Raw genomic sequence first — 14,401 nt, 5'->3', positions numbered from 1 at the left:
TGCTAATTTGATTACTAGAGGATGCTGATCACTGTTGAATGCTAATTTGTTCCTTATTTTGTCATGGGGATTCTGTTTCTAAGTTCTTAACAAGCTCACTTTGGGCTAGGCTGGAAATAACTTACTGTTCTTGTCTTTTAAGAAAAAAAATTGCACACCATTGCAGTATATATAACAAACAGAAATGGAGTACCTAAAATAGGGGTGCCCAAATTTTGGAGGCCCATAAAATAGAGCAGAGTAGGATAAAGATTAGGATAGCCAAGGGCGGAGTTGCAGAACTCCATGGATCAAGCTTTTGGCCACCATTGGCTTAATTAGCGATACAATCCATGTCAAAATTACAGAGAAGTTGTAGCAGCCAATGAGGTGAGTTCACTTGACGAGTGCCCTGTACTTCCAATCGTCCTGGCCAGTTGGTGTTACTAGCATCATCACACATGAGTAAGGGCAATGGTGCTGGAACAATTTATATAGTGGAGGTGCTGAGAGCCATTGAACCAAACAATTAACTCTGTATATGGTGGAAACCACTTCAAGCCAGGGGGTGCAGTAGCACCCCTGGTTCCAGCACCTATGAGTAAGGGGGGTTTGTGTGTGGATGGGGGTTGATTTAACAAGAAGAATTGCGATATAACAGATGGTAACTTTGTAGTTAAGACAAGGTCAGAGAGCCTGCCTGATAAGAATCAGGAAGGCTGTACAGGTTTGTCGCATCTTACGCGCATTTAACATGCGCGATTTCAGCTTTATGCGGTCGGCAAAAACAAAACAAACAAACAAAAAAGAGAAAAATAACAATTTTAATACTGTACCTGTAGTGCGGGCAATTCCGCCCGCCATTGAACTCAATGTAATTTTGACTATATGCGGTTTTCACTTTACGCGCTAACCGCGGAACGGAACCCCCGCGTAAGATGAGACTCGCCTGTATAAGATTATTGTGTCTTAGTTTTAGTCCATGTTGGTTTTTAAGGTAAAGCCTAGTTGTAGATTTTCAGATTCAGAGTGTTTGGTAATTGCATTACCTTAAATTTAACTGATTGGGGAAAGGGAGGCAATAATAAATAAGCTGCAAGTCTCTGATATAAAGTAATGCAATTAATCAAATATAATTGTCAGGTCATATTACAAAATTAAACTAGTTTTCTAGAGTAAAATTGATTTTTCCTTATTAGTCATGTATACAGCATTTGCTCAACAGCAAAAAATAGCTTTTTAGATTAGCGAAGAAAGAGCATATAGATTTGCACCAGTGCAATTTGAAATTAATGATTAATTTATTAAATGCACAAAATTGTGTTACAATGATGTTAAGGTCTGGCTTAAACTAATAGAACGGAGAAATTCCAAGTTAAGGCTGCCACTCTCCTTAACTTACCCCATTGTACTTAAAATCTTCACGGAGTTTCTAGTGGTTTGTGATACAATATACTGTTGTCACAGCTTCACTTGTCTGTACTACTGGGACCCAGGACCTAAGTTTCCCTTTCCAGTAGACTGGCAACAGGGAACAATTATTCTGCTGCTTTACCAAACATATGGTGTTTTTTGTACCTACTGGACTTCTTTCCACACTTTGTTAGGGTGTTCACCTCTTTGTGTTTGAGATAATTAATTTCAGATGGTGGATCAATAGGCTAAACTAACACTATCTCGTGTGATTTGTAAGCAATATTTAAACAGCAATAAAACATATTCAGTTTTATTTACTAAAGTAACTCAGAAAAAAAAACATGCCTCAGAAGATATAAAGGATGTTATATGAACTTCAAAACTTACTTTTCCTTACCAGGTAAGAAATGAGTATTTATTTCTAGATAGAAAAGTGAAAAGCCAAAAGAGAGAGCATGAAAAATCACTTTAATGAAGTCATTTTGTGACACATCTTTCTGGGCACCATACAGCCACTAATCACAAAGGACCAGATTTTCAAAGGTATTTAAGCACCTAAAGCTGCAGCTAGGTGCCTAGTGAGATTTTCAAACATACCTGAGAGTTAGTGGCCAAACCTGCTTAGGTGCTCTTGAAAATCCCACTAGGCATCTGTGATAAATGAAGGGCGGAGTAGCTCCCTTTTATGGACACCCAGCAGCTATAAAATCCCTCTTAGTAGCTGTTCTCTAATTACTCTACTTGTAAAGGGTTAAAAAGTCTCACCGCTATGCATAGGTAAAAGGAAGTGAGTGGGCACCTGGCCAAAAGAGCCGATGGGAAGGCTAGAACTTTTTAAAATTGAAGAAAGACTCTCCTTTTGTCTGTCTGTTCTCTCGGGGAGAGGCAGACAGGGCAACAGCTATGCCAGGGATTGGCAACTTTTGGCACGCGGCTCGCCAGGGTAAGCACCCTGGCGGGCCGGGCCGGTTTGTTTACCTGCCGCGTCTGCAGGTTCGGCCGATCGTGGCTCCCACTGGCCACAGTTCACTGCTCCAGGCCAATGGGGACTGCGGGAAGTGGCGGCCAGCACATCCCTTGGCCTGTGCCGTTTCCCGTAGCCTCCATTGGCCTGTAGCGGTGAACTGCGGGCAGTGGGAGCCACAATCGGCCGAACCTGCAGACGCGGCAGGTAAACAAACCGATCCGGCCCGCCAGGGTGCTTACCCTGGCGAGCCGCGTGCCAAAAGTTGCTGATCCCTGAGCTATGCTGTAAGAAGCTTGGGCCAGGTATGAAAAATCATCAGTATCATACCAAGAAACTACTCATTTAAAACCCCAGATATGTAAGTAGATCAGGAAATGTCTAGGAAGATGTGATTAGGTTTATCCCTTTTATTTTGTTATGGCTTGTGGACTCCTCTGTGCCTCTATTTTGTTTTGCTTGTAACCTTTAAGCTGGACCTCAAGAAAGCTATTCTTGGTGCTTAATTCTTATAGTTGTTCTTTTAAAATCTAGCAATAGCCTGAGTTCCCAAATGTACTTTCTTTTTTTAATTAATAAAATTTTCTTTTTTCAAGAACAGAATTGGATTTTTGTGTATTAAGAGGTTTGTGCACATGTTGTTTAATTAGCTAGTGGCAACAGCTTTTTCTTCTTCTTCTTCTTTCTCAGCTGTTCCCCGGAGGGGGGCGTGAAAGGGCTTGAGGGTGACAAGGAAGGAATTCTCAACTGTGCCTTCCTAGGGGTTCTGCACTTGGGTGTTGGCAGGGTCTACCAATCCAAGGTCAGAGAAAAGCTGTAACCTTGGGAGTTTAATACAAGCCTGGAGTGGCCAGTATTAATTTTTAGAATCCTTGCAGGGCCCCACCTCCTGCACTCAAAGTGCCAGAGTGGGGAATTAGCCTTGACAGCACCTATCTGCATCTTTATTGAAATTCTGGCCCAAGACTCCAGCTTCAAAAAAATCTGCCCTGCACTGTTCGCTTTGGAGGAAATCCAGACTTTTTTTCAAGTGTTTGCACCCAAGACTAACAAACAAATTGCCACCATGGTTTAGGCCCTGATTCAGAAAAGCACTTAAGCACATTCCCTATTCAACATACCATGAAATCAAGTGGTAATATACCCCTGAAATATTAAAAGAAACCCCAACCCACCAAACAAAAACCCCAGCCACTTTCAACTACAACAGGGAAGTCTCAAAAAAACTCCTTTTCATTCTGCCCATTGCACTGGATATGATGACCCATTTATCTCTCCCTCTAGCTGCTTACCTCAAAGTTAGTTTTCATGGGCTCCCACCCAGAGAAGCTTTACTTTTTGCTTAAGTATAATGGTGGGAGAGAATCACAGATTGAGAGGCACCATACATTTAAGTCCTTAACAATCCCTGGTGAGTGTTGTGGAATCGCAAAAAGATATTTAACAGTATTTTATCTGTTCCTGTGTCTCCAGTAGTTCACTGGTATTTTGATTTCCATTTGAGGCATTTGTCCTGGATTTGTAATTTTGATAACAGGATTAGTGGCACATGAGTGTTAAAGCTGGGAGTACTTCTGTAAGAGGGGGTTTGTGTAATGGCTGAAAGAGCATTGTGGATTTTATACTGATGATTATCTATTACTTTGTGCCCTTTGTGATAACAGCAAGATCATTAGAGGTCTGCAATGTGAAATAATTAAAATGCAATTCAAAAATGTGTCGAGCGCAAGAGAGACACATTTTTATGGTTTTAAAGTATTATAAACTACAGGATTTCCTTGTCGTCTACCTATCTACTTCTACATCTTGTCTCCATCTCTATAGCACGTGGGTGCCTCCCAAGTATTTAAATAGCAATAATAACAACCTCTCTCCTGTTCTTCCTTCTCAGCCTGTAAGAAAAATATCTTGCTAAGCTTATAAGTTAGCGCAGAGTGCGGAGAACTGGGGTGTGATGTGTTGCTAAGCTGGTAGGACACTGCATTTTGTACCAGTTAGAAACTATGTGCCCTGAAAAAGCTCCTTCATAGATAGGATGAGCTGCAATAATCAAGCCTAGAGGTCAAAATGAATGGATCACCATGACTAGCTCTGTGTGTCTGATAGAAGAGAAAAAGTTCAGTCGTTTGGCCAGTCACAGTTGGAAATGTGTGTCTTTTGCTGCTATGGCTATTTGGCATCCACTAACACTGAGGAGATCAAAAGACCCCAAGATACAGGCTGGCAACAGACTGAGGGCAATGCCATTGACAGTGGGGAATGTTATACAGGAGCCAAGTACTTGAAAGAGTTTTCCTTTGCCTACCGGCATCATCTCAGTCTTGCCTGGGTTCATCTTTCCCCAGCTGTTCTTCATCCAGGGGATGATTTCAGCTGGGCATTTATTAAGAAAAGTGGGATTTCATTCTGGTTACATTTCATGTAAAGGAGATGAATGGCTGAGTGTCAGCCATGCGTTGCTGCCCCTTCACCCTGTATTGTCTTACCAGCTCTCTCAAGGGTTTCACCTAAAATTGAAAAATACAGAGGAGAAGATTGAGTATGTGGGATGCTGCAGATGAGCAACCTCCAAAGCCCTCATACAGATCCTCTGAGTTCCATCTGGGAAGGAGGACCCAAGCTATTTCTCTTTCTCAACCTATTGTGTTTATCTGTGTGTCTGATAATTCTGATCTGTGCTATAGTTTCAACCAGTTTGCCTGGTATTGAAGTTAGGCTTACTGGTCTATACTTGCCAGGATCTCCTCTGGATCCTTTTACAAAAATCAGCGTTACATTAGCTATCCTCCAGTCACCTGCTACAGAGTCTGATTTGAGTGATAGGTTACAGACTACAGGTAGTAGTTCTGCAATTTCATATTTGAGTTCCTTCAGAACGTTTGGGTGAATACCATCTAGTCCTGATGATGATTTATTACTGTTTAATTTATCAGTTTGTTCTGAATACCTCAATCTGGGACAGTTCCTCAGATTAGTCACCTAAAAAGAATGGCTCAGGTTTGGGAATCTCCCTCACATCCTCTGCAGTGAAGACTGATGCAAAGAATTTATTTAGCTTCTCTGCAATGGCCTTGTCTTCCTTGAGTGCTCCTTTAGCATCTTGATCATCCAGTAGCCCCACTGATTGTTTGGCAGGCTTCCCAGTTCTGACGTACTTAAAAATGTTTTGCTGTCAGTTTTTGTGTCTTTAGGTAGTTGCTCTTCAAATTCTTTCTTGGCCTGCCTTATTATACTTTTATTTTTGACTTTCCAGAGTTTATGCTCCTTTCTATTTTCCTCAGTTAGATTTGACTTCAAATATTTTAAAGATGTCTTTTTGTCTCTAACTGCTTCTTTTACTCTGTTGTTTAGCCATGGTGACTTTTTTTGTTCCTCTTACTGTTTTTTTTTTAAATTTAGGATATGCATTTAGTTTGAGCCTCTATTATGTTGTTTTTAAATATTCTCCTTGCAGTTTGCAGGCATTTAACCTGTGTGAGTGTTCCTTTTAATTTGTTTCCACATTTTTGCGTAGTTCCTCTTTTTGAAGATAAATGCTACTGTGGCGGGTTTCCTTGGCATGTTTCCCCCTACAACGATGTTAAATTTAATTACATTAACTTCTCTGCAACGGCCTTGTCTTCCTCTCATTATTATCATTATTATCGAGTGGTTCAGATGTGACCTGTCTCTCCTTAGTCTGGTGTGTGATCCCACTTTTCCATTGCAGGGTGGCCAAATAGTATACTCTCCCCTGGCTGACGTCTAAATTTTATCTGTCTTTCGTAGTCTTTGTTTATGCTGCCCCTTTAGGTTTTCTATATTAAGCGTTTAATAAAACATGTATATATGATCTAGCATGATTTTCCTACAGTCACCACTCATTCTCCCCTTTCTGTCCCTCTTTACCACCCCACCTCTTTTCTCTGTATTTTGGTTCTAAAGAGTCCCCCATCTGAGCTTGTCAAGCCCAGTCAGAACTAGAATTTAAATGAGACAGCCAGCTTGAGCAGCTGTTGCTAAAAGTTCTGTGAAAATCTCTGTAGAAATCTCTATAACCACAAAATTAGGCATGCTTCAGAATAGATTGTAAACTGAATTTTTTCTTCTGATCATTATAAACTACTTGTAAAAGATTGATCCCCATCTACTCACTCTTTTTGTTTTAGAGTGGATAGCAAGCATAATTTCTCTTTAAAGATAATATTGGGTCCTTGGCATTTGAAATGAATGGAAATATACACTTTTAAAAATGTAAGCTACAATAGAATGCACAACCCCCTTTCCCCCACTTTAAAAGAATGTTAAGGTTACAAAGTCAAACACTCAAAGGTTAGGGAATGTCAAAGTTAAGGCTGCCTGGGCAATTAATTTTCCTTCCTTGTGCATATGCATTACAATACCATGTTTAATTATGAGATCACATAATTTTTCCACAGGACCATTCCCCCTAACTCCCCTGGCTCTTCAACTGATACCAATCTCTTCTACAGTTTCCATTCCCATGCCCCAACCTCCTTCCCAGTTTCCCCACCCTGCTCCCAGTCCCAGTCTCCTTGCCTAATCAATCCCAATATCTCCTACACCCCAGCTTCAAATCCTACTTTCTCCTCCAAGCTTCTTGTTCCAATCTACTCCCGCAGCCCCCTTTCCCCTATTGTCTCCATTGCATTCAAGTCAAGGTGTTTTCTCCTCCTCATGGCCTGGGAGCCAGAAAAGATATTGAGAGGACAGGAGAGACAGCTTCTCTGCTCTCCGTTTCTGGTGCCTGGTGCCACAGTGATCCACAGCAGCCAGGGGGAGCACCTGTAGGAACAGCCCTACTCAGGCACTGCAGCCTGAGGCTGGAGCATACTCAGTACAGATGGAATTTTTGGAAAATTTAGCTGCCAAATGCTAACAAATCTTTACTGAGCCTGTGAGAATTGACATTTTTAGAGGCTTATAAGTTATAACTTGGTCAAACTTGGGCAGTTTTTCACAGGAACAGCAAAAGGAACATCCCTGACACCAGGGCAATTCTCTTGCCAATTTCAAGTTTCCGTTCCAAGGAATGGTGGTACTAGAGGTTTTCAATGAAAAGGTTGTATAGATTTTTGTAACGTGGTCTAAACAACATATTTTCCCATAATCTTGCTTTTGGAAATGGCTGAACCTTTTTTGGTGAAACTTTCCAAAAATATTCAACCCAAGGCAGATAATCAGCATGGGAAATTGCCAAATTTTAACCATTCAGGCTGAAAAGTTACAGACAACTGAAAACAGAGTCTAACAATGGGAAGTATTGGGCAATCAAATCTAGAGAGAGCTATCGGCTCTGTGTATAACAGAGAATATTTTCTCTAATGGATGACCTGCATCGATGAATTGATTGTTTACATCTAATTTTTTTGGTACAAGAAATGTTTGTAGCACCCCCTCTCCACCCTGTTACCTTCTTTAATGCCAATCTGCTTACAGGTATTGATGGATAGGTCTGGATTCTTCTGGATCCCACCACCCACTCAGCAGGGTGTATCTTCTTTATTTTTTCTTATGAATTTATTTGGCGGTGCCTCCACCCCCCTCACTCCTTCCTGGCAGGGTCAGCAGGGCAGCTTAGGAGGAAAATTCTAACCACGGGGTAATCCCCACTTACTTGCCAGATAGTTGGAGACTTCCAAGAAATAACACAAACACATACAATATATTCAACACAATAATTATATTGAACAGGAGACAAATATAACATAACAGAGTAAAACACTATTTTTATGGTCAACAGTGCCCATGCTGATAATACCCATGACTTTCCCCAGTCACGTGACCTGATGTAGCAGATATAAGATTAGTGTCCCGTTGGTACGTGTACTTTGTTGGGGTCCTTGATGATCTATGACCACAAAATTCTTCTCTGCAGTAGTTTAGCAGTGTGGCTGACTGGGTTCAGTACAGCCCAAAGGACTCACAAGTAGGTGCAGGTGGTAAGTCTCTCCACAGGTTTAATATGCAGCAGGTTATAAAATCCCCAAACTCTTACTCCCTGGCTTGAGGACACAGTTCAGGGAGTAGGGGGTCCCCAAAACAAGTTCCCTGACTGACTAAAAGATGGTGCACTCACAAACTCCATGAATGATCCTCAGGTTCAGAGATGACTCTGGACTCCTCAGTCACTGCAGAGGGGCTGATCTCTGCTGGCAAGGATCCTCTTCAGGCAGGAATCAGGCTGCTTCGGTCCCAGGATTTCCCCTCACCACAAAGGGGTGCAGGGCTCAAGATGCAGATTACACAACTGTACTAAAATCCAAACTGTAGTCTCCTAGCCCGGTGTCCAGACACACACAGCAGGTAGCAGCCCTAGACTAGCAGACAGAGCAGAGCTGACCATGTGATGACTGGTCTCACCTAGGTAGCTGGAGGGCTAACTCAGCCTGACTGGGGAAGTTTCCCAGCAAAACCTCTACAAACTGGGAATCATCAGTGGAGAAGGAAAAACCCAGCTGAGGGATCTTGCTTTCAGGTCCCTAGAGGCCAGTTCTCAGGGGGAACCCTGCATGCAGGCCTGGGACTTACACAGCCAGTCCTGCCCTTGCCCTGGCTGGCTCCAGACTCACTCAAAAATGGCTTCTCCCCTTTCCTGAACTCCCTGGGAAGGACATCTCACTCCCTATTGGTTGCGGGGCAGTCTCTGAGTCTGCCTTGGCTCCCCCTCCCTACCAGGGACAGTGTGCCTCTCCCTGAACTGCCAGCAGACAGAGCCCCAGGAATCTAGGTAATCTCCTTGAGGGTTACACATTGATGACTTATTCAGAGGATATAGCCAATATTCTTAGCAGCATGTATAAACCACAGCCTTAAACCCCTTAGGATCAGCTCAACCTGTCCTACCTCTTTCAGAGATTGAGAACCGTGGGCGTGGAGGTGTCTCTGACATTGGATTTTTGATATCCACACTCAGCAGGCAGGACTTTAGCTTTCAAGGCATAATGTCACTTTTTTAATGAATCATGGTTACCCTGATGCCCTTGATGAACAGTTCCCCCGCCACCAGATTTTTGTTCATCATGCAGTGTAAGGGTTGGTTATGCCTCTCCACCTCAGGGATTGCTTCGGTGTAATGTTTCATGTGTATTAGTCTGTGAATCCCTTTGGGAGCCTTTGTAATTAATTGTGCCATACAGTGTAAAAGTACAATGTAAAATGTCTGATTGATTATGATGATTGTTTATTAGTAGGGCCCTACCAAAGTCATGGTTCATTTTGGTCAATTTCACAATCATAGGATTTAAAAAATAGTAAATTTCATGATTTCAGCAATTTAAATCTGAAATTTCATGGTGTCGTAATTGTAGGGGTCCTGACACAAAAAGGAGTTGTGTGTGTATGGGAGGGTGTCGCAAGGTTATTGTAGAGGGGTTACAGTACTGCTACCCTTACTTTTGTGCTGCTGCTAGTGGTGACGCTGCCTTCAGATCTGGGCAGCTGGAGAGCAGCGGCTGCTGGTCGGGACCCAAGCTCTGAAGGCAGAGCCGCTGCCAGTAGCAGTGCAGAAGTAAGGGTGGCAATACACCATACCATGCCACCCTTACTTCTGCGCTGCTCCTGCAGAGCTGGGCCCTCAGTCAGCAGCTGCCACTCTCTGGCTGCCCAGATCTGAAGGCAGCAGCACAGAAGTAAGGGTGACATGGTATGGTATTGCCAACCTTACTGCTGCGCTGGTGCTGGCGGGGCGCTGCCTTCAGAGCTGGGTGCCCAGCCAACAGCTGCTGCTCTCCAGCCATGCAGCTCTGAAGGCAGCACAGAAGTAAGGCTGGCAATATTGTGACCCCCTAAAATAACCTTGCGACCCCCCCTGCAACTCCCTTTTGGGTCAGGACCCACAGTTTGAGAAATGCTAGTCTTCCCTGTGAAATCTGTATAGTATAGGGTAAAAGCACACAAAAGACCAGATTTCATGGGGGGAGACTAGATTTCACAGTCCATGATGCATTTTTAATGGCCATGAATTTGGTAGGGCCCTACTTATTAATGTAAAGTACTTTATGGTTCTGATTTCCTTTTTCTTTCCTTTTCTTTGCAGTTCATTGCTTTTGCCTCTTTATTCTTCATCCTAGTTTCAATTACAACCTTTTGTTTGGAAACCCATGAGGCTTTCAATACTATTATAAACAAAACCGAGCATGCCATCAATGGCACAGAGGTGGTTCTACAGTATGAAATTGAGACAGATCCTGCTCTGACGTATGTGGAAGGAGTCTGCGTGGTGTGGTTTACATTTGAATTTTTAGTCCGTGTTGTTTTTTCACCCAATAAACTTGAATTCATCAAAAATCTCTTGAATATCATTGACTTTGTGGCCATTCTGCCCTTTTACCTAGAGGTGGGCCTGAGTGGGCTCTCCTCCAAAGCTGCTAAGGATGTGCTTGGCTTCCTCAGGGTGGTGAGGTTTGTGAGAATCCTGCGAATCTTCAAACTCACCCGGCACTTTGTAGGCCTCAGAGTGCTGGGCCACACACTCCGAGCTAGCACCAATGAGTTTTTGCTGCTGATAATATTCCTGGCACTAGGTGTGTTGATATTTGCCACCATGATCTACTATGCTGAGCGAGTAGGGGCCCAGCCCAATGACCCATCTGCTAGTCATCACACACAGTTCAAAAATATCCCCATTGGCTTCTGGTGGGCTGTGGTCACCATGACTACCCTTGGGTATGGGGACATGTATCCTCAGACTTGGTCAGGCATGTTAGTGGGTGCTCTGTGTGCTCTCGCTGGGGTGCTGACCATAGCCATGCCCGTGCCTGTCATTGTCAACAATTTTGGAATGTACTACTCCCTGGCAATGGCGAAGCAGAAACTTCCAAGAAAGAGGAAGAAGCACATCCCTCCTGCTCCTCAGGTGAGCTCCCCTACCTTTTGCAAGACAGACTTGAATATGGCCTGCAATAGCACACAGGGAGATGTCTGCCTCGGCAAAGACAACCGGTTGATGGAACACAACAGATCAGGTAGGACACAATCTCAAATGCATGTCCTCTAAATACTTTATAGACCAGTATGTTTGGTAGGTGTCAAAAAGCATTAAATCTTTCTGCAACTAAAAGATGTAGTTCCCTCCCCTCTCCCTTCACTCCAGTGTTTGCGTGTGTCAGTCTTGTAGATGGCAAAATAGTTACAATGACATTCCCAGGTCTGTGCATAGCTGGTCTATACAGTTTGCTTGCTATGTTGTGAATGCTTTTCTGCTGATGACATCGATCATTTATTTTGCTTGTTGTTCGTTTCATTGTACTGATGTTCTTTTGTTTTCCTGCATGATTGTGACTATCTGAACAGCTACTGTGTTCCACACCATTGAACTCCATGCTGTTCTGCTGGGTGTTTGTCTCTTGTGTCAGCTTTGCCTATGGCATATAGTGGCATATTATGTAAGATGCAATACAAGAGGAAGTCATTAAAAGAAACAGGTGCTTTACCTTGTAAAGGACAGCACCCAACGGAAGAATATAGAAAGCTGGCTTCTAGCTTTCAGATTTCTTTCCATTCAACACTCCAATTCCCTGGCAAGAAGTACTTCCTACATCTGTGTTATATGGGACATCACATTGTGTTTTTACTGTTATTTTGATAATATGACCGATATTAAGTTAAAGTAAAACTTCTTGGGAAAAACTGAAAACGGCAATCATCAGCACCACTCTAGATGTCATTTCCCAGCACACACTGAATATCTTTTGAGATTAAAGAACAAAGTTAAGTAGCATTTAGTTTAATTACTATAGATTTGCAGTCACAAGTAGGACCGGTCAGAAAGCAAGAATTCCGTGTTGCACAAAAGTTTGAGCCCTAGCCACTGGGTTTTAGAGTTAGTCTCAATCTCTCTTGTTGGAGCTGTTCCACTTTGTACAAATAATTAAATATTCATTGGGAAAAATAAAGAGATTGACTCTGTAGCCTGATGGTTAAAGCACTCACATGGCATGTAGGAGACCCAGTTTCAAGTTCCTGATCCAAATTAGGCAGAGCAGGGACTTGAACCAGGATCACCTATATTCCCTGCAAGTGCCCTAACTACATGGCTATTGAGTATTCTGGAGTTGGGCTCTTTCCAGAAATTCCATCGTGGACCTGAAAAACATTCCAGATGAAAGTTTAGTTGAAATCGACAAATTTCTGAAAAAGTTTAGTTTTCAATGAATCAGCATTTTCTGGCAGAAAAAAAAAATCTCAAAAAAATCCTGACCAGTTCTAGTCACCAGGCATTTTTTTCAAATCTGTTAACTCTTATGCTGAACATGGCTTTATTGCAAAGCTCCCATATAAATCATTAGGCTCCTTTTGTAAAGTCAATAAGTAATAATAATGCAAAAACATGCCTTTCAGTGTTGGAGTAGCTGGATTTTGCTCTTTAGAGGGAAGAAGCTGAAAATTGTGACTGTGAAAAGTATCTTAATTCAGTTCTGACATTACACCACTGCTTAGTCTTAGGTTAAAAGAAGATCAATTAAAGAGAGAGTTCTGAGAACTCTGAGAGAGTTCTCAAGCAAAGGTAACACAGATTTTTTTAAAATTCTAAAGATATCAAAAAAGGGAGAGAAACTTTCAGATGACTGTGTGTTGTGGGTGGAATATAGTTAGTTTTACAGTGCTTGACTGATACACATTCTCAGACAGCATCTTCAAAGTGTTAACGACAACAGCTTTTCTGTGTCATCAAGTCCTGCTAAAGGCATTCCAGAAGAGAGGAGGCTCTGTGTGACAGCGCAAAGAGATAGTTCTAGTGAGTCTGCAGATTTATTTACAAGGTGTTATAATCCTTGAGGTTAGAGAAAAAAATCTTAAAGTGATCTACTTCTGGGTTTTTTTTCTCGCTCTCTCTGATAGCGCCACCATTTGTGCTCCATTTCTAACTTAATTTCTTGTGTAGTTATTGGGATTGTTGTGCATAACTTCAAGGTAGAATATTGCCATTTGTGGCCCCAATTCAGGAAAACACGTAAGCACATGGTTAAGTGCTTTCCTTAATAGGGATGGTTTCTTGAATTGGGTCCTGAAATACTACATATTTCTTGTTTAAAAAAAGGGTCTTTTGGAAAAACAAAAGTGGGCGATGTAGAGATTCTATTGCGTGCTGAATCTTAACCACACTGACTAAGGACCGCATTTAGCCCTCAGGTATATATGATTGATTTCAATGGGAGTTACATTTAATGTTAATTGTGCATTTCAGAGCAGCTTTGGCCCTAAACATTTATCATTTAATTCCTATATCAAAAGTTCTTTTAAAAACTATTCTACAGCAAAATGATCAACATAACTTAATTTTTAATAAAGAAGATAGTCAAAGAGATTAACACAATATTAAAACAATTAAGAAAGACTACTGTTGGAAAGGTTAGTGTCTATAAAGGCACGTAATTCAGTAGAATAGCCTTTTATCTGATGGCATTTTATTTTATGTTAAGCTAGCTGAACATTAGGAGATATCTCAAATAGAGCTGGGATATTCAAAAGATGATTTGTTCTTGAATAAAACATTTACTTTTGCCCTTTTGCTGAATTTTGTAGTGATTAATGATGAACTGCAATCTTTTTCTTTATTCTTATCATACATTATTACTGTTTTTTGTACTTGAGTGATGGGAATATCCGGCATTCAACATAAGCTCTTTGTGATGTCTCATTTCCTCATTCATTGTTGTCTGTAAATGGGCATGGTGCTTTAACCAGTGTTATCAGGTGAAGACAGTGCAGGAAGTGAGCAGCCACTCTCACCTGGGGAAAGGCACCTACCAATCAGACGCTCTAGTACCAGAGACAAAAACAGAAGAGGGGGAACATGTTTCCTACTGACAACAGGTGATTACACGTGTGCTACTGATGGAGGGATCAGGAAAGGTATGGACTTCTTTCATTAGATTGTAAAAAGTCACTCAGCAATGTTCTTGTGAAAAGCAAGCTTCAAGTAAAATAAGATGTGAACAACTGCGCTATTAGGAAAGATTGTAAATCAGTTCAATGCTTTTTCTTTCTTTCTTTCTTTCTTTCTTTCTTTCTTTCTTTCTTTCTTTCTTTCTTTCTTTC

At 41.8% G+C, this 14,401-nt stretch overlaps 1 protein-coding gene across 5 annotated transcripts in view; it reads left to right on the top strand.

Moving 5' to 3' along the window:
- KCNC2 (potassium voltage-gated channel subfamily C member 2) overlaps positions 1-14,401 on the top strand; it is a 153,686-nt gene that overhangs the window by 134,110 nt on the left and 5,175 nt on the right. For 3 of the 5 annotated variants that reach the window (XM_026648965.1, XM_026648966.1, XM_026648964.1), the window contains exons 2-3: positions 10,398-11,325; positions 14,048-14,215. In XM_026648965.1, the coding sequence (XP_026504750.1) occupies positions 10,398-11,325; positions 14,048-14,215 (1,096 nt within the window). The remainder of the gene's footprint in view (positions 1-10,397; positions 11,326-14,047; positions 14,216-14,401) is intronic. The other 2 variants (XM_024212174.2, XM_024212173.2) reach the window with 1 other exon arrangement.

The sequence above is a fragment of the Terrapene carolina genome, unplaced genomic scaffold, assembly GCF_002925995.2.
Source record: "Terrapene carolina triunguis isolate 2854851 unplaced genomic scaffold, T_m_triunguis-2.0 Scaffold68, whole genome shotgun sequence".
Lineage (NCBI taxonomy): Eukaryota > Metazoa > Chordata > Testudines > Emydidae > Terrapene > Terrapene triunguis.
Note: the sequence above shows the minus strand (reverse complement) of the source record. Positions and strands in the feature narration are given on the sequence as shown.